The 19,769-nt window shown below is 42.9% G+C and overlaps 1 protein-coding gene across 1 annotated transcript in view; it reads left to right on the top strand.

Moving 5' to 3' along the window:
- Positions 1-19,769, top strand: part of ADGRE1 (adhesion G protein-coupled receptor E1) — a 43,775-nt gene that overhangs the window by 16,068 nt on the left and 7,938 nt on the right. The window contains exons 3-13 of the mRNA XM_090289508.1: positions 4,140-4,190; positions 5,741-5,863; positions 7,112-7,264; positions 9,462-9,502; positions 10,118-10,253; positions 10,760-10,867; positions 11,020-11,201; positions 11,751-11,918; positions 15,036-15,230; positions 16,983-17,218; positions 19,328-19,394. Of these exons, the coding sequence (XP_090145634.1) occupies positions 4,140-4,190; positions 5,741-5,863; positions 7,112-7,264; positions 9,462-9,502; positions 10,118-10,253; positions 10,760-10,867; positions 11,020-11,201; positions 11,751-11,918; positions 15,036-15,230; positions 16,983-17,218; positions 19,328-19,394 (1,460 nt within the window). The remainder of the gene's footprint in view (positions 1-4,139; positions 4,191-5,740; positions 5,864-7,111; positions 7,265-9,461; positions 9,503-10,117; positions 10,254-10,759; positions 10,868-11,019; positions 11,202-11,750; positions 11,919-15,035; positions 15,231-16,982; positions 17,219-19,327; positions 19,395-19,769) is intronic.

Below are 19,769 nucleotides of genomic sequence, written 5' to 3' on the forward strand. Positions count from 1 at the left end.
GCTGGATAGAGTAATTGTGGCTGTAGGCTTTTGATTTTCATTACTTTGAATATTTCTTGCCAGTCCCTTCTTGCCTGCAGAGTCTCCTTTGAGAAACCATCTGATAGTCTAATTGGGACCCCTTTGTACATAATTCTTTTCTTCTCTCTTGATGCTTTTCAGATTCTCTCTTTATCATTAATTTTTGACATTTTGATCATAATGTGTCTTGGTGTGTTTTTCCCTGGGTCCAGTTTCTTTGGAACTCTCTGTGCTTCCTGGACCTGTAAGTCTATTTCCTTCCCCAAGTTAGGAAAGCTCTGCTTCATTATTTTTTCACATAATTTTTCAATTTCTTCTTCTTCTTCTTCTTCACCTTCTAACAACCCTATGATTCAGACGTTGGCCTGCTTATAGCTGTCCCATAGGTTTCTGAGCCTCTCCTCATTTTCCTCACTTTTTGTTTCCTCTTTCTGCACTGGTTGACTGTTTGTTTCTTCCCTACATTCCGATTTGTTGATTTGATGCCTGGTTTTCTTTCCCTCACCACTTGTTTTGTATGTGTTTTTATTCATTCCAGCAGGACTAGCTTTCATTCCTTCCCTGTCTTGTTTAAGGTCTGCTGTCAGGTCTGTAAGCATTCTTATAACGAAAGCTCTGAACTGTGCCCCAGAAAGATTTCCTATCTGCTGAGCCGTTAGATTAGATATTTGCTGTCTGGTCAGTGGCGTCACTGGGATCTCTATCATGATCTGTGCCATCCTGACAGCTTTGTGTTTACCTTTGCTTCCTGGGCGGTGCTGCCACACCTTCTATGCTATAGGGGGCGGAGCCCTGTGCACTCATCACTACTGGGCAACCCTTCTCACCACGCTGTGGTGTTTTATTTGGAGGCGGGAGTCCAAGATGGATTCTTGCTGTTTACTCTCTGCTGAGAGACTGGGAGGTTCTTCCTTTGTCTCCACCCACTCCGGCCTTTACAGTCTGAGGTAATTGGGGTCTGTCTTCCCTGGTGTTGGAATCGCGAGCTGACGGGTCTGGTCTGCAGCCAGGGGTGCTCCCCGGGTGTTTCTCACCTCTTTTTAAATTGGGTGTCTGTGCTTACTGCTGTCCCACCGCCGTCGCCGCAGCCACTGCCACCAGCACTGCTTGACCTCTCCGCCCCGGCTTTGCCCCTCCTACCCATCCAGATGAGCACCACTTCTTTGTAACTTCATATGTTGGACTTCCATGTAGCTTTATTTTCTGGAACTTCTGGTTATTTCTGGTTTTGCGGTAGTTGTATTCCTTCTTAATTATGGAGGGAGACAGAGCGTGTCAGTCTAGGCCTCCATCTTGGCTGGAAGTCCCTAGCTAACAGTCTTATGGGAGCTCCCTTGTAAGTAACTAACTGCTTTTCTCTTACTGCTTTTAGGATTCTCTTTTTGTCCTAAATTTTAATTGTAATGTGTCTTAGTATGAACTTCTCCAAAGAGGTTGCTTGGGATTCTCTCTGCTTCCTGGGCCTTTTGGCAGCCCCATGATGCAAATATTGGTGTGCTTCATATTGACTCAGAGGCCCCCTAAATTATCCTTATTTTTTAAATTCTTTTTTCTTTTTGCTGTTCTGGTTGAGTGTTTTATGCTACCTTGTCTTCCAAATTTCTGATTTGATTCTTTGCTTCATCTAATCTGCTATTAATTCCCTTTAATGTTTATTCCCTCATTTCAGTTATTGTATTCTTCATTTCTGATTGGTTATTTTAAATATTTTATCTCCATTTTTATGTGTCCTATCTTTTTGTTGAAGCTCTCACCGAGTTTCTTGAGCATCCTTATAACTACTGTTTTGAACTCTGTACCTGGTAGATTGTTTGTCTCTATTTTGTTTAGTTCTTTTTCTGGAGTTTTCTTCTGTTCTTCCATCTGGGACATGCTTCTTTGTCTCCCAATTTTGGCTGCATCCCTGTGTTTTCTTCTATGTATTAGGTAGAACTGCTATGTCTCCCAGGCTTGGTGGAGTGGCTTTATGTAGTAGGTATCCTGTAGAGCCTAGTGGTACAGCCTTCCCAGTCTCCCAAGCCAGGGACTTCAGGTGCACCCTTTGTGTGGGTTGTATGCACCCTCCTGTTGTACTAGAGCTTTAGTTGCTGTTGGCAGGTCAATGAAAGGGATTGGCCCAGGCCAACTGGCTGCTAGGACCAGCTGTGACCACAGCACAGGAACTGCTGTGCAGGGGCTGACCCCTAGATCAGTGGAGCTCTGGTGCTTGCCAAATCAGCACTTTGTGTGTGTGGCCTGTGGTGGTGGCTGGGTGGTGCTTCACCATGATCTAAAGCTGTACACCAAGTGCACTGGCTCTGGAGCCTCCTGGGAAATGCAGACCAAGGTCAACTGCTGCCTGTGACCTGCCTAGGGCTACCTGGTATGAGCTACAGTGATCTTCAGGTGGTTGCAACTTATGCTGGGCTTAGAGGTGCCTGGGAAAGGAAAACCAGCAAACCGAGTCCAGCTGCCACTAGTGTTGAGTTTGAGGCTGCTTAACAAGAGGTATGGGGCATGCCAAGGCCAGATGCTGCATTTTGGGGGTTTGCGAACCTTTGAGAGATTTTAGGGAAGTCTGCAGCATGAGCTGAGACAGGCTGTTTACATGGAAAAACCACTGTAAGCGGCTTGGGCGGTCCCACATTTGGGGTGGGGTGGAATATCAGGAGATCACCGGGGCAGGGGGGAAAGTATTAACCTGCTTGAGTTATGGTGCCCACCTACACCTGCAGGGGGTGGGTCCAGCAAATGAACAATGGCCTCTGCCAGCATTTCTGTCTGGGAGAAAGCTGCCCCTTCAGTTCTTGCCCCAAAGCCAGACAATTCAGTTATTCCCTGCATGTCCCTGTCCCCTTCCCAGCTGCTGCCCCAGTGCTGGAGCTCAGAGAGAATGAGTCTGAGTGAATCCATGCCCAGGCCCTTGAAGAGGATTGCCTGGGGTCCAGTCACAATCCCTGCTGGTTTTCACAGCAAGACATCATGAGAACTTCCCTTCTGAGCACTGGTGCGTGGTGTGGGGCTGTGACCCCTCACTCCTTGGGGGGGATTTCAGTAGTTGGGATATCCCTCCTAATTTTTAACTGCCTCATCTTGGTGAGGGACTAGCCCAGTCTGCATCTCTGCTGCTCCTACCAGTGTTGATGTAGCATCTTCTTTATATCCTTAGTTGTAGGACTTTTGTTCTGCTAGACTTCAGGTGGTTCTCAATGATGGTTGTTCTGTAATTTAGTTGTAATTTTAATGTGGTCATGGGAGGAAATGAGTGCTGCACTTACCTATGGCACCATTTTGACCATGGAACTTTCAGTTGCACTCCCCGATTTCCAGGGAGGAGAGAGGGGCTGGAGGTTGAGTCACTCATCAGTGACCAGTTAGTTAATCCATCCTGCCTATGTAATGAAGCCTTCATACAAACCCAAAAGGATGGGGTTTGGAGAGCTTCTGGGTTGGTGAACAGTTGATGGTGCTGTGAGAGGGGTACTCAGAGGACAGTGCTCCTTCCCTGTACCTGGCCCTACTCATCTTTTCCTTTGGGCTGTTCCTGAGTTGTATCCTCTTACAATAAAACAGTGAACTAATAAGTAAAATGTGTCTCTGAGTTCTGTGAGCCACTTTAGCAAATTAATCAAACCCAAGGAGGGAATCATTGGAACCTCCAATCTATAGCCCTTAACCTGTAGAATCTGATGCTATCTCTGGGTAGGCAGTGTCAGAATCAAGTTTAGTCAAAAAACACCCAGTTGTTGCCCAAGAATTGCTTGTTGGTGTTGAAAGACCTCTACTCTCTCTCGCCCTCGTCCCTCTCTTTCTCTCTCCCTCTCTCTCCCTCCTTCCTTCCATCTCTCTCTCTTTCTCTCTCTCTCTCTCTCTTTCTCTCTCACATACACACACACACACACACACATACAGACACACACTACAATTGCGTATAGAATCTTTTATAGCTGCAATCAGATGTACCTCTCGTGCTGTAGTAACATATGATGCCCTTCATGACCTTTGTATTTATAGTTTACCTGGAAGAGTCTACAGTTAAAGGAACAATGTGAGATGAAGCCCCTAACTCACACAGACTTCAGGCAAGCAAAGCCCCAGGGCATGCCCCCTCCTGAACTATCCCCTTCTCTCTGTTCCAGGTCTCAGTGTCCTGCTAGCTCTGTCAGGGTCAGAAGCGAAGAATTCTGGAGGTAAGTCTATGATTGTCAGATGCAGGAGAACGGAAATTGGGGCTGCAATCTGACTCCAGAAAAGGGAAAGAGTCTTTTTCGAGGGAGAGAATATTAATTCCTGTTATCTTCTGCCTACTCCATGGAGCTCCCAAGGACTACCCTCTCCTTTTCCACCATCACCATTATCACCTTCCCCCATTTACTTAGCTCTTGTATTGCACAAGGCTCAATCCTAAGCCAGCTGTATGCTCTATCTCATGCAATCCTCGTGACATTCCTTCAAAGAAGGTTCCGACATTATTTCTGCTTGACCAGTGGCCCTCTGGAGTAGCTGCTCAAGGTCACACAGCTGGTGGATGTTGGACTCCACCCTTTCTTTCCCTAAAGCCTGTGTCCCAAATCATTCTGGGATATAGTGTTGCCTTTGCCCCATGTCTTGTGTTGGGTCCTCCCAGAAGCAAATCCTGAGATAAGGACTTGAGAACAAATCATTTACCTGGAAAGTGATCCTAGGGAGCCCCAGCTGGAAGTGGGAAGTCGGGTGGGAAGGCAAGGAGCTAACATAGGATCCATTACCCAACAAGTTACATGTAGGCAACTGGATGTTGACCCCAGGAGGACTGCTGTTGGACATAGTGAGAAGCATGCAGCTGGAAGTTATTTCCCTCAATTAAGCATTAAGTTCCCATTCCCCATCCCCCAGCCCCTGGCACCCTCCATTCTACTTTCTCTCTCTACTAGTTTGCTTCCTCGAGGGACCTCACATGAGTGGAACCATATAGCATTTGTCTTTGGTGACGAGCTTATGCTTATTACAATGTCTTCAAGGTTCATCCATTTTGTAGCATGTGTTGGAATTTTTTTTTTTAAGCTGAATAATATTCTGTTGTGTGGATGGACCACATTTTGTTTATCCATTCATTTGTCGAAGGACACTTGGGTGGCTTTGTCTTTTGGCTACTATGAATAATGCTGCTATGAACATAGGTATACAACTGTCTCTTCAACACCCTGCTTTCATTTCTTTTGGCTGTATACCCATGAATGGAACTGCTAGATCATATGACAATTCTAATTTTTATTTTAGAAATCGCCACATTGTTTTCCACAAGAGCTGCACCATTTTACATTCCTACTAGCAATGCATTAGGGTTACAGTTTTGCCACATCCTATTCTCTCTTTTTGATAAGATAATCGGTTTTTTAAATGCACTGAATCTTGCCAGTCACTAATTGAGAGAGCTGCTTCTGGAGAGAGAGAGCAGTGCTACCTGTCATGTGGTGGGCAAAGAGGACTCTGCTGGCCAAAGAAAGCCCCCAGGCAGAGACATAAATGTGCTAGAGAAGTTCTACTGTCAAGCAAAAGTGATGTTGATGGCTGAAGTGGGACATAGTTTGGCAGTTTGAGCATGTGTGTTCAGTAGTGGGATGGGCGCAAAAAGGATGCCGGTGGAACTATTCCCAAGAGGACATTCTTTTGACCCCAGAATCTGGTAATCATAGGTGCTCAATGAATATTTGAATAAATGAATAAGCAAATGAATGAAAGAATCTTGTGTTCCCTGCAGCTTTCTGTCCTTCATGCCCTGAAAATGCCAGCTGCTCCAACAGTACACACTGTGCTTGTAAAGATGGGTATGAGTCTGTGTCTGGGAGGAGGTACTTTACTGAATCTTTCGAGAAATGTGAAGGTAGGTGTTGCAATCCACATTCACCTTGGCGTTTGGAAGGGGGCAGGATCATCTCTCTCTGCCCCAAACCCTGGGTAACGTACGCTGCAAAGACGCAAGAATAGTATGAGAGAGCACCAAAGCCCTTAGGGAAGTCCTTACCCCTATACACCCTCCCACTGTCCTTCCTATGCTGGCTTGATGATTTTTGTTTTTACTTTAGAGGAAGGTAGAGTTCCCAAAACCCTGGGCTCTTGAAGTCTCCAGCAGTGGTGTTTTTGTTTGCTTGTTTGTCTGAGAACTTCACCAGGGCAGGTATCATCTCTATGCCTAGGACAGAGAATAGTGTTCTCACATAGCAGATGCTCAATAAAAACACAGTGACCAAGAGAACACATAAATAAATATCTTGGCACTCACTATCTACCATGATCTGACCCTAACTTAGTTTTCCACTTTTACTTCTCACTCCTCCCATCTACTCCAGCCAAAATTCTTTTTCATTTCCACAAATTCTGAAGGTCAGTTTGAATACCAAAGAAAATAGCACTCCTGAATATCTGATTGGTGAAACTAAACATTTCATTGGTGGAGTTGTAATGTCAATTCAGAATGTGAAGCATACAGAAGTGGACTGGCATTTGTTTTATTTTATTGTGGCAAATATATGCAATGTAAAATGTACGATTTTAGCCATTTTTAGGTATATCTTTCAGTGTCATTAAGCACATTCACATTGCTGGGCAACCATCACCACCATCCAACCACAGAACCTATCTCATCTCCCCAAACTGAAACTCTGTCCCTACTAAACACTAACTCCCCATCTTCCTCCGCCAGCCCCTAGCTCCCACCATTTACTTCTTGTTTCTGTTAATTTGTTTCCTCTTAGGGACGTCCTATGAGTGGAATCATGCAATACTGGATATATCTGTTTTTTTTTACTTTGTATTTTGAAATGGTTTTAGAACTAAATAAAAATAGCAAAACAGCACAGTGAATTCTGTTTTTCCTTCACCCAAGTCTCCTAAGGTTAACCAAGGACATGACCACAGTACAACATCTCACTCCATTAAATACTTGTAGCTATTTTTTTATTGGGATTTATTGGATTTATAACCAAAGGAGAACTATCATCTTATAACATGGAGTCATTTTATGCAAGAAGGGGTGTTGTTCTGGGTACATTTATGAATGATATTGGGTGGTAGAGATTCCATGGGCAAGGGAAAGTGAGGGTGAAAAATGATATATTCTCTTGATTCACAGATATTGATGAGTGTGCGAAGGGGCTGGCAAAGTGCAAGCAGGTATCATATTGCAGAAATGAAATTGGAAGATACTACTGCAGCTGTGTCCCAAATATTCGTATCTTCAATTGGGCGGCTAGTTTCATTAAATTGAATTATGCAGAATGTTATGGTAAGAACCTCCAATACTCTCACCACGAACAAGGAGGGTGGGGGGAGACTTTGCGAGCTCCACCAACGTCAGGCCAGTGTAAGAAAGTGGAGATCTGTCCTGACCTTTGTCCTTCAACCCATTGTTGTAATCTTTCCCCAGCGTCACTGCCTTACAAATTTATGTCTCTTTTCTGGGCTTCCAAAATGACATCTCTAACTTTTCTATTGGACTTCTTTGCTTGTTTCTCTCTCACTCATTTTATCCATTTATATATTAAAACCCATGAGTTCATACTGACAGCTCCAATCCCAATCTAATACCAGGGCTTGATTAAGTCTTTCCTCTTCCCTTATTTATAACTGTTTTCTTCAACACTGAAAAACCTGGCTCTCACTATCCACAACCTATTGATTTATTTGTTAATTCCTAATATAATTCCATATTTTGAGTTAGACAGATTGTATTTGATCTCTGACACTACCACTTACAGCTGACTTTTGGGGAATGACTAACTTCTAAATGCCTCATCTGTAAGTGGGAAGAATAGTAAGAGCATCTCTATACTAGTCATGTGTTGCTGAGTCACAAGTGACCCAAAGGTTAATGGCTTAAAATAACACATATTTATTGGCTCGTGGTCTGTGTAGGCCAGGAATTGAGGTATGGCTTACCTGATCTCCACTTGTAGGTCTCTCACAACTACAGTCAGAATATTGGTTGGGGATTCAGTCTTATCTGAGAGTTTGTCTGCTTCCAAGCTCACTCCCATGATGGCTGGCAGGATTTAGTCCTTTGAAAGCTATTGGACAGAAGGCCTCACTTTCTTTCTGGTGGTTGATGAGAGATCACCCTCCATTCTTGGATATATTGGTCTCTCTAGCTTGCTTTATTGTAACAAGCACATGAGAATAGCCAGGAAGAGAGTGAGAACAAAACAGAAATCATAGTCCTTTGTAACCAATCCTCATAAGTGACAGCTTTTCCCTTTTGCTCTATTTTATTCATTAGAAATGAGTCACTGAGTTGAGTCAGGGGTGACTTCGCACACAAGGGTGTGAATAAAGGAATGTGAGGCAGGGATCCCCGTGAGTCATTTCAGAAACCTTCTTCCCTCATGTACTGAGTGAAATACCTTCCCCCAAATGTGTGTCCACTCATGGAAACAGTGAATGTGAAATAGGGTCTTTGCAGATATAGTCAAATCAGGATAAGGTCATACTAGAATAGGGTGGGCCCTAAATCCAGTATGACTGGTGTCCTTATAAGAAGAGGGAAATTGCACATACAGACATACATGCAAAGGGACATGTAATGATAGACGTATAGATTGGGGTTTGGCTGCCCAAAACAAGGGACAGCAAAGATTGCTGCCAACCACCACAAGCTAGAAGCAGCAAAGGATATATCTTATAACCTTCAGAGGGACCACAACCCTGCTGCCACCTTGCTTTTGGACTCGTAATGTACAGAACCATGAGAGAATAAATTTCATTGTTTTAAGCCACCAGTTTGCGGTATTTTGTCACAGCAGCCCAAGGAAATAAATATACTTTGCCTATGATTATTAAGGCATGTAAAATATTTAGTGCAGTGCTAGGCACCTGGGAAGGCTCAATTAATATTAGCTATCATGCTATATAACTGTTCTAGAACCTTCTGAGTTCCTTTAAATGAGATAATGTATCTGAAGGCACTTTATATATTGTGCTGTGTAGACAATGGCAGGTGTTATTACTGTTGCTATCTTATTAATTCAATTAACACCATTCCTTCAAGAAACATTCTTTGTACCCCCGATATTCTGGAGCCTCTTCTGTATTCTCCCAAGTCATCTTGTTCTATTTGTTAACATCTTGGATCCTTGCAGTCACTTAATTTTTTTTTTATTATTGGCTTAGGGACCCCTTGCATTCTTCAAATTCTAGAAGGGAACTCCCTTTGTCTCAATATCAACCTCTATCCGGAAGGTTTAGCATTGTGCCTGGCTTATAGTAGTTGCTCACTAAATACTATTGACTGCAAGATTGAATTGGAGGTTCCATCCTAATTCTCCTTTATTCTACTGTAGAAGACATTTGGAATTTCTTAGAGGGAAACTAGGATAGGATGTGGAAGCATCATGGAAAGACTCAACTTGATGGTGCTTGGAAGAAGGGATGTGAGCCAGGGGGTGTTATCTTCCATGTTTGATTAAGTGGTTACTTTTCTTTCCCAGAGGACGCTGGTAAGGAGACACAGTCATCAGAGAACATTTGGGTGAGTAAGGAGAAGCTTCAACTGGGAAATAGCTCACTAGCCTTCCATGTCTCCCTATGACTTTTATAGCAGTTCTCACACAGGAGTGATTTTGTCCTCTGTCTGGGGCAATGTTTGGGACATTTTTGGTTGGCACAACTACAGTGTTACTGGCATCTAGTGGGTGGGTGGAGTCCAGGGATGCTGCTGAGCATCTTATAATGCCCAGGACAGCCTTCCACAACCATTATCTTGTCTCAAATGTCAGAGAGGATTGAGAAGCTCTGGGAAAGAGTTTACATGCCCCAGCTGTCATTCAAAGACCTGCATCACACACCTAGAGCCTCATTCCATCTCCTCACCAGCGCCCATTCTCTGTATTTCTCCGTAAGAAACTCTTTGTAGGTTCCATATACCTCATTTTTAAACCTACATGTTCTCATAAATACAATGAAGCTAAGGATACACCCTTCACAGGGTTGTGTGTGGTAAATGAGTCATATCACGTTGATAGCACAAAGCCTAGCAGCACCTTAATGTTATTGTCTTCTGGGCTCATCCAACCACACTTATGTATATTCCTGCTTTTTAAAGTCTATATAAGAGTCTACCTGATTGGCTTTATTTCTTTGAAAGACAACTCTAAGGAACAATGGAAGCAAAGAGTACATTGCCAAAGAGGCTACTCAACTACTTCAAAGGATAGAATTGGCCATATGGAATTACAGTTTTATTTCTCCAGAAAAGCATGAAGATTCTGTGTATGATATAGGTAAGAAACCCTGATCATTCTCATTATGACCAAAGGGTTATGGGGGGAAAGATCTTTTGTCAGACTGTGTGTTTATATGACACAGAAAGAGTTCTCTCAAGGATCCTTCCCAAATGCAGGTCTGCTCCAGAGGCTATTTCCTTGGAAATTCTTTAGATGCTAAGCTTCTTTTGCTTAAAAAATTAAGTTCCCCTTACACCAGGTACTCCAGTACATATTATTTCTTTATTCCCCCCCTTAAATATTGTATGGTAAAGGTTGAGCTTGCCTGTCCTATTTCTAGCTCCAGGAAGTGTGGCTGTCCACTCTTTCCCCCAAGCTGGGTCCAGGCCAGTGTGTGTTACTCAGGCCATGTTGACTATTTCATCCCCACCAACCAGAGCAATGGAAGGGAGTGACATCTGGTCTACCTTGCATCAGAAAATGAATCACCAGTAGTGAGTCTTTCACAGTTCCTTAGACATGAGAAGTGAGCTAAGAAGGACTCACTTTCTTAATGTTTCTAGTCTATGAAACCAAGAGGTGCAATGAGAAAGGTGAAAAGACTATTCTGGAAGCTGGAAATAACACAATGGATATTGACTGCTCTGACGCTTTCAAAGGAACCACAAGAGGTACTGTGTCTAACATGGATTCTCTTGACCTTCAGATTCTAGGCACTGGGCCAAGGTGTGGGGACTTAGTTTTCTTTTCTTTTTTTTTAAAAAAATTCCAATTTATCAAACTATAGATCCCTTATAAAGTGAGTTCTCTTCTGTTTTCTCAGAGAGTAAAGTTGCGCTTATCACTTACCGGTCTCTTGGGGACACTCTGAATGGATCCTTTTTCAGTGACAGAAGAGGAACACTGGATATAAAACTGAACTCTCATGTTGTGAGTGGCACCATTGGTATGGAGGAAAAAGTTTATCTGTCTAAACCTGTGTTCCTGACCTTCAAACATACACAGGTGAGCAAAATCCAGGGCTGGTTCTCTATGCGTTACCTTAAATGGGTGTGTTATCAGGATCCTGGCAGGTATCTGAATCCAACTCTGATCATCCAAGGTTCAAGGAACTGAAAAACTGTTGAGGGCTCCAGAGAAGCTATTATCACATTTAAGTCTAAAAAGGCAATGGTGGGGGTGGAGGGATGAGCTCAGTGAAGGCTGGAGGTGTGAAGGAGGGGTTGCGCTGCTGGAGCCAGAGGTGGCCTGAAGCAGAAAAGAAGTACGGAAGAAATACCTGAGCTTCTTCATCTCTCATCCAGTGATCTCTCTCCAGTGCCTCTCAGTGGTCCTACCAATGACAGGTAACCTGGGTAAAGCAGTTCATAAGGGTCAATTCAGGGGCTCTGAGATGACCGGAGCAGGGCAGAATCAATGAGGATAAAGCCCGCGCAGGTGTGGTAGAAAACTCTTCCCCACGTGTTCCATCCAGTTTCCCAACCAGTTTCTGACCCATGAAGTTGAAATAGTAAAACCAGAAAGCAAGCCACTTTGATGCTCTTCTCTTTCCAGCCTGGTGGTGCGAGAATAAAACATTTGTGTGTGTACTGGGAAGAATCACAGGAGGGAGGCAGCTGGTCAACGGAGGGCTGCACTCTTGTGGGCAGCAGTGATTCTTACACCACATGCAAGTGCTTCCACCTTTCCAGCTTTGCTGTCCTCATGGCTCTTGTTCCTCAGGTACCAAGATTCATGCCCCTTCCTGTGAATCTGATTGTGTCCAGGTTTCTGGGAGGTCATGTGCTTCATGTCTTAGAAAAAGACTCTTAAAATGTGGAGTCAAGCTTACTTGGGAGGTCATTTCAGGAAGCACCAGAAGGGGACTGGGGAAGTGAAATTGGAAAAAGAAGCCATTCAGAGAGCATTATCAAGCCAGCTACCACTGTAGGTACCTGGAGGTCAGTGTAGTTCATTCGAACTGGACACGAGAGAGCTGGGGTGTTTATACACCACCTCCCTTCAGTCGTTAGTTGAAAGCTACATCCAGGGGACAATTCTCTGACATTTCCACGGGCATGGGCAGAGTGAGCCTACGTTAGTAAAGGAAGTGTTCAGACATTGGGAACTTGGGTTGTCATGTCCTTCAGTGGAAAGATCCAAGGTTATCTGGGATCAAAAGCATCTGCTTCCCTGCAAGAAAGAGCTACAGAGAAACCTTCCTGGTCAGACCAGCAGGTAACTATCACCGATGGAAAAGCAAAGCCTCCTGAACTTCTCAGCATGTCTAGGATAACTCAGGTCTAAAGAAATTTACCTAACTTCTTCCCCTATTTCTTTTTAGCTCCCAGTTATTGAATATTTACTGTCTTACAACCATTTTATTGCATAATTAATTAATGCATGGGCTCATTTTATTAATTCAACAAGTTCACATATGAGTGCTGCTATATGTCAGACACTGTTCTAGATACTGGAACAAGACAAAGAAAAATATAGAATTTCTTATGACATTCATGGAGAAAAATTTTCCTTAAATAGGGCACAAACAACACTAACCAAAGAAAGGACAGCTTGATAAATCACACTTTATTAAAGCTAAAAATGCCTTTTAATCAAGACACAAGATAAAAATAAAGACAGTGAAAGGGCCAGCGAGCTGGCAGAAGGTATGTATACCTTCAGATGAATATTCAGAACATATAAAGAACTCCTAAAAATCAATTTAAAAAAAGATTGACAACAGTGGGGTGATTGAGGGAAGGAAAGGTGTGGGTGGAGGTGGAAGAGGGCCTACAGGGTATAAATGGTGATAAAAAATAAAGTAAAATACATTAATTAAAAAAACATCCTAATACTCATGGAAGCTACTTTTGGGAGCTGTGTTTTCCTATGGGATCACCAGCCACAGATAGCTATTGAGCATGTGAAATGTGGTTAGTGTGACTAAAGAACCAAATTTTAAATTGAAATTTATTTAAATTAAGAAGCATTGTAGAGTTTCAGTCAAAATGGTGGCATAGATGGAGGCTGTGCTCACCTCCTTCCATGAGTGCATCAAAATTATGACTAAATTATAGAACAATCAACCTGGAGAGCCATCTGAAGACTAGTTGGACAGAAGTCCTATAACAAAGATAGAAAGAACAAGCAACATGGAGACTGGTAGGAGGGACAGAGGCGTGAAATGCTCTGGCCCCAAACCCACGTGTGGTGGTTGAGAATCCACAGGGTTATCTCAGCTGTAGATGTCCCCACTGAGGAGTAAGGGATTTTAACCTCACGCTGGGCTCCCCAGCCCAGAGCACCAGTGCTGGGAAAAGGAATCCATGAAACATCAGGTTGTGAAAATCAGTGGGGATTCTGTCTGTCCAGGTCAGACAGAAGGCTGCTTGAAACCAAGGTGTCTTCTTAAAGGACCTGCGCACAAACTCTGGCTTGCAGGCACTCACCTTGGGGGCCACCAGAGACCTACAGGGAGAAACTGAGTAATGTGACTTAAGGGCAAGGGCTGGAGGGATGGCAGCCATTGTACCAGTATTGACCCCACACCTGCATGTCCAAATTCGAATCATTAGCCTGGTGAACTCCACCAGCCCCACCCTGTTGACTCCTAACTCGAGTATCGTCTAAGGCTCTTCGGGTGGTGGCAGGTCTTGGGGTGCTTTTGCCTTTTGCTGACTTGCCCCAAGTCTGGTACTGGTGGAAACCAGCCTTAGTTCTCAGGGTGGTCTCTCCCATGTGCAGCCAGGCCCAGCACAGGCAGCTACAAACCACGGATCACTTTGTGGCGCCTAACAGGAAGCCCCAGGCTGCATTATTTATAATAGCCAAGATATGGTAGCAGCCTAAATGCTCATCAATAGAAAGAAAGATGGGGTACAAATATACAATGGAATATTTCTCAACCATAAAATACAATGAAATTTTACCATTTGTGACAACATGGATGAACCTAGAGGTTATTATGAAGTAAGTCAAGATAATATGGTTTCATTTATGTACGGGATTTAAAGAGCAAAATAAACAAAACAGAAACAAACTCACAGATACAGAGAATAGACTGAGGGTTGGGTGAAAAGGGTGAAGGAATTAAGTATAAATTAGAAGTTACAAAATAGTCACAGGGATGTAAAGTACAGCACAGGGAGTATATTCAATAAAATCATAATAACTGTGTGGTTTCAGGTTGGTACTAAAATTGAGGTGAACACTTGGTAAGTTAAAAAAAGTCTAACCACTATGGCATGCACCTGAAGTTAATATAAAATAACATTGAATGTCAATTGTAATTGAAGTATTTTAAAAAGTAGTGTTAAAATATTTTTCTGTTAAAAATTATTTTTTGGTAGGACTACATTTTACTTCCACTATTGAAAATACAGCATCTGAATTGAGATGTGCTGTAATGGGTAAAATATACACTCAATTCCAGAGGCCCAATGTGGGGGAAAAAAGAGTATCAGATATATCATTCATAATTATTTTACATTGATTATAGTTTGAACTGATATTTTTGCTATATTATTATATTCAACACATTGAACTGATGTTTTGAACTCTTAAATAATAATCAAATTAATTTGACCTGTTTCTTTTTACATTTTTAAAACTATGGTTACTAGAAAAGTGAAATTGCACATGTGGCTCACATATTTTTATTAAACAGTGCCAGTCTAGTGGTTTTGGTTTTCAGCAGCCCCTTAAGTGTGTCCTCATTTTGAATAAGGGAACAGCAAGTGTCAGAGGGGTTCAGTCACTCTTCTGAGGAACTGAACTGGGAAGTCCATCTGACTCTCCACCAGAAACATAACTGCAGAGCTGGAAACTATAACGAGTCCCTCCTTTGGTGGTTCACAGGCGGATCCCGCTCTGGCTGTGATCACCTACGTGGGGCTGAGCCTCTCTCTGCTGTGCCTCCTCCTGGCAGCCCTCACCTTCCTGCTGTGCCGACCCATCCAGAACACCAGCACCTCCCTGCACCTGCAGCTCTGCATCTGCCTCTTCCTGGCCCACCTGCTCTTCCTCACTGGGATTGATCAAACTGAGCCTGAGGTAGGTAATTGAACCAAATTTCCCTGTTAGCATAAACAAATACATCATCGTGTCTTGTTGAAAGATGGGGCGAGAGGCAATAATCACCTGGGGGAAATACAAGAGTCCCCATGTCAGCTCTCCTCTTATAATTCTGACAAGGCCTGTACTTTCGGGGGTGCTATGGAGCAAAGTGATTGAGAGTCAGACTGATGGTATGAGACCACTTTACAATAGCTGCTGTAACAAATGAACTCCAAAATGCTGTGGCTTATCACAAGAGTAGTTCATTTTACCCGTATGAAACGCTAGAGGGTGAGCAAATAGGTTTGAAGGGTGTCTATCCTCTAACTTCAGGCCTACGGAGGCTCTTCTGCCTCCCATACACCGCTTCCAAGGTCATCCTGAGGTCCTTCACATTTCAGCCAACTGGAAAGAGAAAAGAGCGCGACACAGCCCCATGAGCGAGGTTTATATGGATGGGCCACCTCAGGAAGTGTGCATATCACTCTCTCACATTCCATTGGCTAGAACTCTGTCACATGGGCATGCCTAAACTGCAAGGCATGCTGGGATATGTAGTTTCTGGGTGGGAAGGCATTTCTTAGAGACAAATCTGTAATCTACAATAGAATTGAGGGGTAGAGGGAGGCTTGCACTTTTGATGGACAGTGTTCTTGCCAGACAGTCTGCACTTATACTCAGCTCTTCATCCCACTTGCTATATGGCCTTGTTGAAGTGACTTCCCCTTTTTAAACTTCCTCTAAAACAGGGGCATCATCACAGGGCTTTAGTAAGGGCTTAACAAGATAAAACATACTCTGGATTAATCACTCAGAACAATATTAGCTTTTATTTTAATCATAATCAAGATCATCATTGTATTATCACATCTAGGAAGAATTGGTACCAGATGTTCTCCAAGGCTCTTTTTAACCCTGAAAGACTATGATCTCACCATCAGAAAGTTATAAAAAGCACTATTTTTGCCCCCTAAAAGGTAGTAAAGTGCTATGGTTAAATATAAGTATAGTCTCTGCTGACATTTTGGATTTTAAATATATATGTATTTTTTGTTTACTAGCGTGATCTTGGGAGAGACTTTAACTTCTCGGGGCCTTAGTTTCTCATCTCAAAATGTGCAGAAGTTGGCCGGCTACAGAGCTCAGGTCAATTCTGGCCCACAGTCTGTTGTAGTAAAAAACATTTTATTGGAGCCATGATTGCTGATGTCCAAGATATAAAGGCAGACATCCTAGCTCAAGAAGAGAGAGTGGATTCGCCCTTCCAGTACCTTTTTGTTCTATTCAGGCCCTGCATGGATTGGGTAATGCCCTCCCTTACTGGGCAATCTTCTTTAGTCATCTACCAATTCAAATGCTGATGTCTTTTGGGAACATCGTCACAAACAACCCAAGAAATGTTGCATCAGCTATCTGGACATCCCTTAGCCCAGTCAAGCTCACACATAAAATCAACCATCACAGCCTCCCAAAGGGCAAAAGCACCAGAGTACTTATTTACCAGTGCTCGTCTGTCATGGATTTGAGGGCTGATCCTGTGGCATTCATTCCTTGGTGCTTCTGGTCTGCCCCATGCATGGTGCAAGCCGACTTCAATGGCCAGTAAAGCCCCCAGAAAACGTGTTGCCCCAGGCAGAATGTCATAGGTGTTGGAGCTGGAATTCCAGCCAGCATCCCCGAAATAAATGCTGAGGGTATAATCAGGTACAAACATTGACACTGCCTTCCTAACTGTTCTCCCCCTCCCAGGTGCTGTGCTCCATCATTGCAGGGGTACTGCATTACCTCTACTTGGCTTCCTTTACCTGGATGTTCCTCATAGGGCTGCAACTCTTCCTCACCATCAGGAACCTCAAGGTGGCCAACTACACCAACGCAGGCAGATTCAAGAAGCGGTTCATGTACCCTGTAGGCTATGGGATTCCAGCTCTGATTGTGGCTGTGTCTGCAATAGCAGGACACAAAAATTATGGAACATATACTCAGTAAGCATGATGAGACCATCTATGGTGGAAGTGGTACCCATGGCCAAAACATTGCTTTAAATTCTATTTTTCTATTGTGAATTATATTTCAAACCAGTCCTTCCTTAAGCATGAATTTTATTTTCTACTGGAAATTCCTAGAGCTGTGGTTGTCAGCATCTTTGGGGTTGGATCCCTTTGAGAATTTTGGTGAAATTCAGGGTCTATTTCCCTAGACACACAAAATTTTTAACACAAGCTTATGAAGTTCAGGGGCAAGAGAGCAAACCCATGGTCCCACATTAAGAATCTATGGGTTTTATGATCTGTATGATTCTGAAAGAGTGGGTTGACTAGGTTGAGGTTAATCTTCACAATGTAAAAAATAACAAAGCAACAAATCTCGAAGGTCTGTGTTATATCAGAGATAGGGCTTGCTATCTGAAGAATCTCATCCCCCCCATGAGGTCAGCACTGTTTATTACGTCACACACAGGACATCTGGACCTTAGTGTGTCTAGTAAATTTTCTCAGGGCCACATCTAAAAGAGAGTAAGTCAAAATTCACAAGGCAGTGTTTTTTAACAGCTGTGGTTTGCTGCTGCAAAGCTCTGCAAAGTTAGTTGAAGAAGTTAGTATTTTGGCAGTGTGGCTTGGATTAGGAAGTAGGTCCGCATGTGCGAAAACAACATGTAGGAGGCCGTCTGTCTTGAAGTCAGAGAATGCCTGGTCTCCAGCTTGATCCCTGTGTCCCACCAGAATGGTTCTGGAGATGGTAGGGTATATCAGGAGTTGGCAAAATTTCTATAAAGGGCCGGATGGTAGCTGTTTTTTAGGCCATGGGGTCTTTGTGGCAATGACTCAATGTTGCCCTTGTGATGTGAAAGCAGCCAAGTCGTAGACAGTATGTAAACGAAAGGGTCGAATGGGTATGGCTGTGTTTCAATAAAATTTTATTTACAAAAGCAAAGGGTAGGTGGGATCTGGCCCATGGGCTATAGTTTGCAACACTTGGAAGAGAACTAAGAGGGGAAGCTTTTGTGCCCACTGAGTGTTGGCAGTTGCTTGTTATTTTTGCCAGTTTCGTATTGCCCGGTCCCCTTTCAGGATGTTATACTACTTTTGCCAACATACGCCATGACAGTATAGTCTTTTGGCAGTTTTATAGCTATAGTTGTTTTTACAAATTTATTGAGATGTAATCGATATACAGAAAATTGCACATATTTATTATATACCTGTTGATGAGTTTGGTCACATGCTTACACTCTGACACCATCACCACAATCAAGGTAATGAACCTATCCATACCTCCCCAAGTTTCCTTGTCACACCCAGAACATGGACATTGAAGCAATTCACTGACCTTATTCATACAAGTTTTACTTGTACTTCTTTGTGTGTGTTTAGTTCTGTGCCATTTTATGACATACATAGAGGTCTCATAACCACCGAAAGGTTACATTTCATATGATTCCCATTACATAATACTCTTCAAATGACACAAGTGTTACTCTTTTTTTATTATGCTAATCATTATTAGGATACCTACATTTACTGAGCCTTAACTCTGCCAGGAACTGTACCCAAAACCTGTATGCACATTGCTTCATCTAATATTTCCTACAAGATGTATATGAGGAAAACGTTAATGAAGGCTATCAGAGAAAGTTCAAATAAATGGAGAGATAGTCCACATTCCTGGATAGTAAGACTGCATATTGTCCAGAAGTTAGTTTTTCCCAACTTGATCTACAGGTTCAATGCATTCACAATAAAAATTTCAGAAAATTTTGTGGCTATTGACAAACTGATTCTGTTTATGTGGAGTGGCAAAATACCTGGAATAGTTAACACAGGATTGGAGAAGAACCAAGTCACAGGATTGACCCAACCTGACTTCAAGACTTGGTAGACAGCCACAGTAATCACTTTGCACCTGAAACACAGAGGTTCAGTGTATGCAACCTGTATCAGATGAAGTCGCATGTCCGATTCAGTCTAAAACCCATGTCTGAACTAAAGAGCTCCTAGCACTGCTCTCATCTTGCTACAGAAACATGTATTAACACCCCCTCCCCTTTTTTTTTCTGAGAAATAAGCCGTGAATCCTTATCTTTCTCTCAACAGCTGCTGGCTCAAGCTTGATAAAAGGTTCATCTGGAGCTTCATGGGGCCAGTGGCCTTCATTATCCTGGTAGGTGACCATTGATGGTTATTTATTGGTGTGCCTGCTCTGGGTTGGGCAAGCAAAGAGAGTGTTTGTCTGTTAAAGGGGAACTGAGATAAAAATAAGGAAATATAGCCTAATGTGATCAACCCCCTTACTGTCTGCTTGTGTCTTTCCCTGGCTTCTGCCTAGCTCATTGGTTACTTTGATGTAATATAACCATGTACTGGGTATTCTTTTAAAAAATTTTACATTCATGTATTCAACAAATATTTAGGAAGTATCTATTCTGCGTAGAGTAACTTGTTTTGCTGACCAGGAACTTCCTGTTTATATCCACTGTCCTGGTTTGAATGGTAAGTTATAGTCGCCCTGATCAAGCACCAAGTGCCACAGATTGTA

This window comes from Furipterus horrens, unplaced genomic scaffold (assembly GCF_987537825.1).
Source record: "Furipterus horrens unplaced genomic scaffold, mFurHor1.1.pri manual_scaffold_10, whole genome shotgun sequence".
NCBI lineage: Eukaryota > Metazoa > Chordata > Mammalia > Chiroptera > Furipteridae > Furipterus > Furipterus horrens.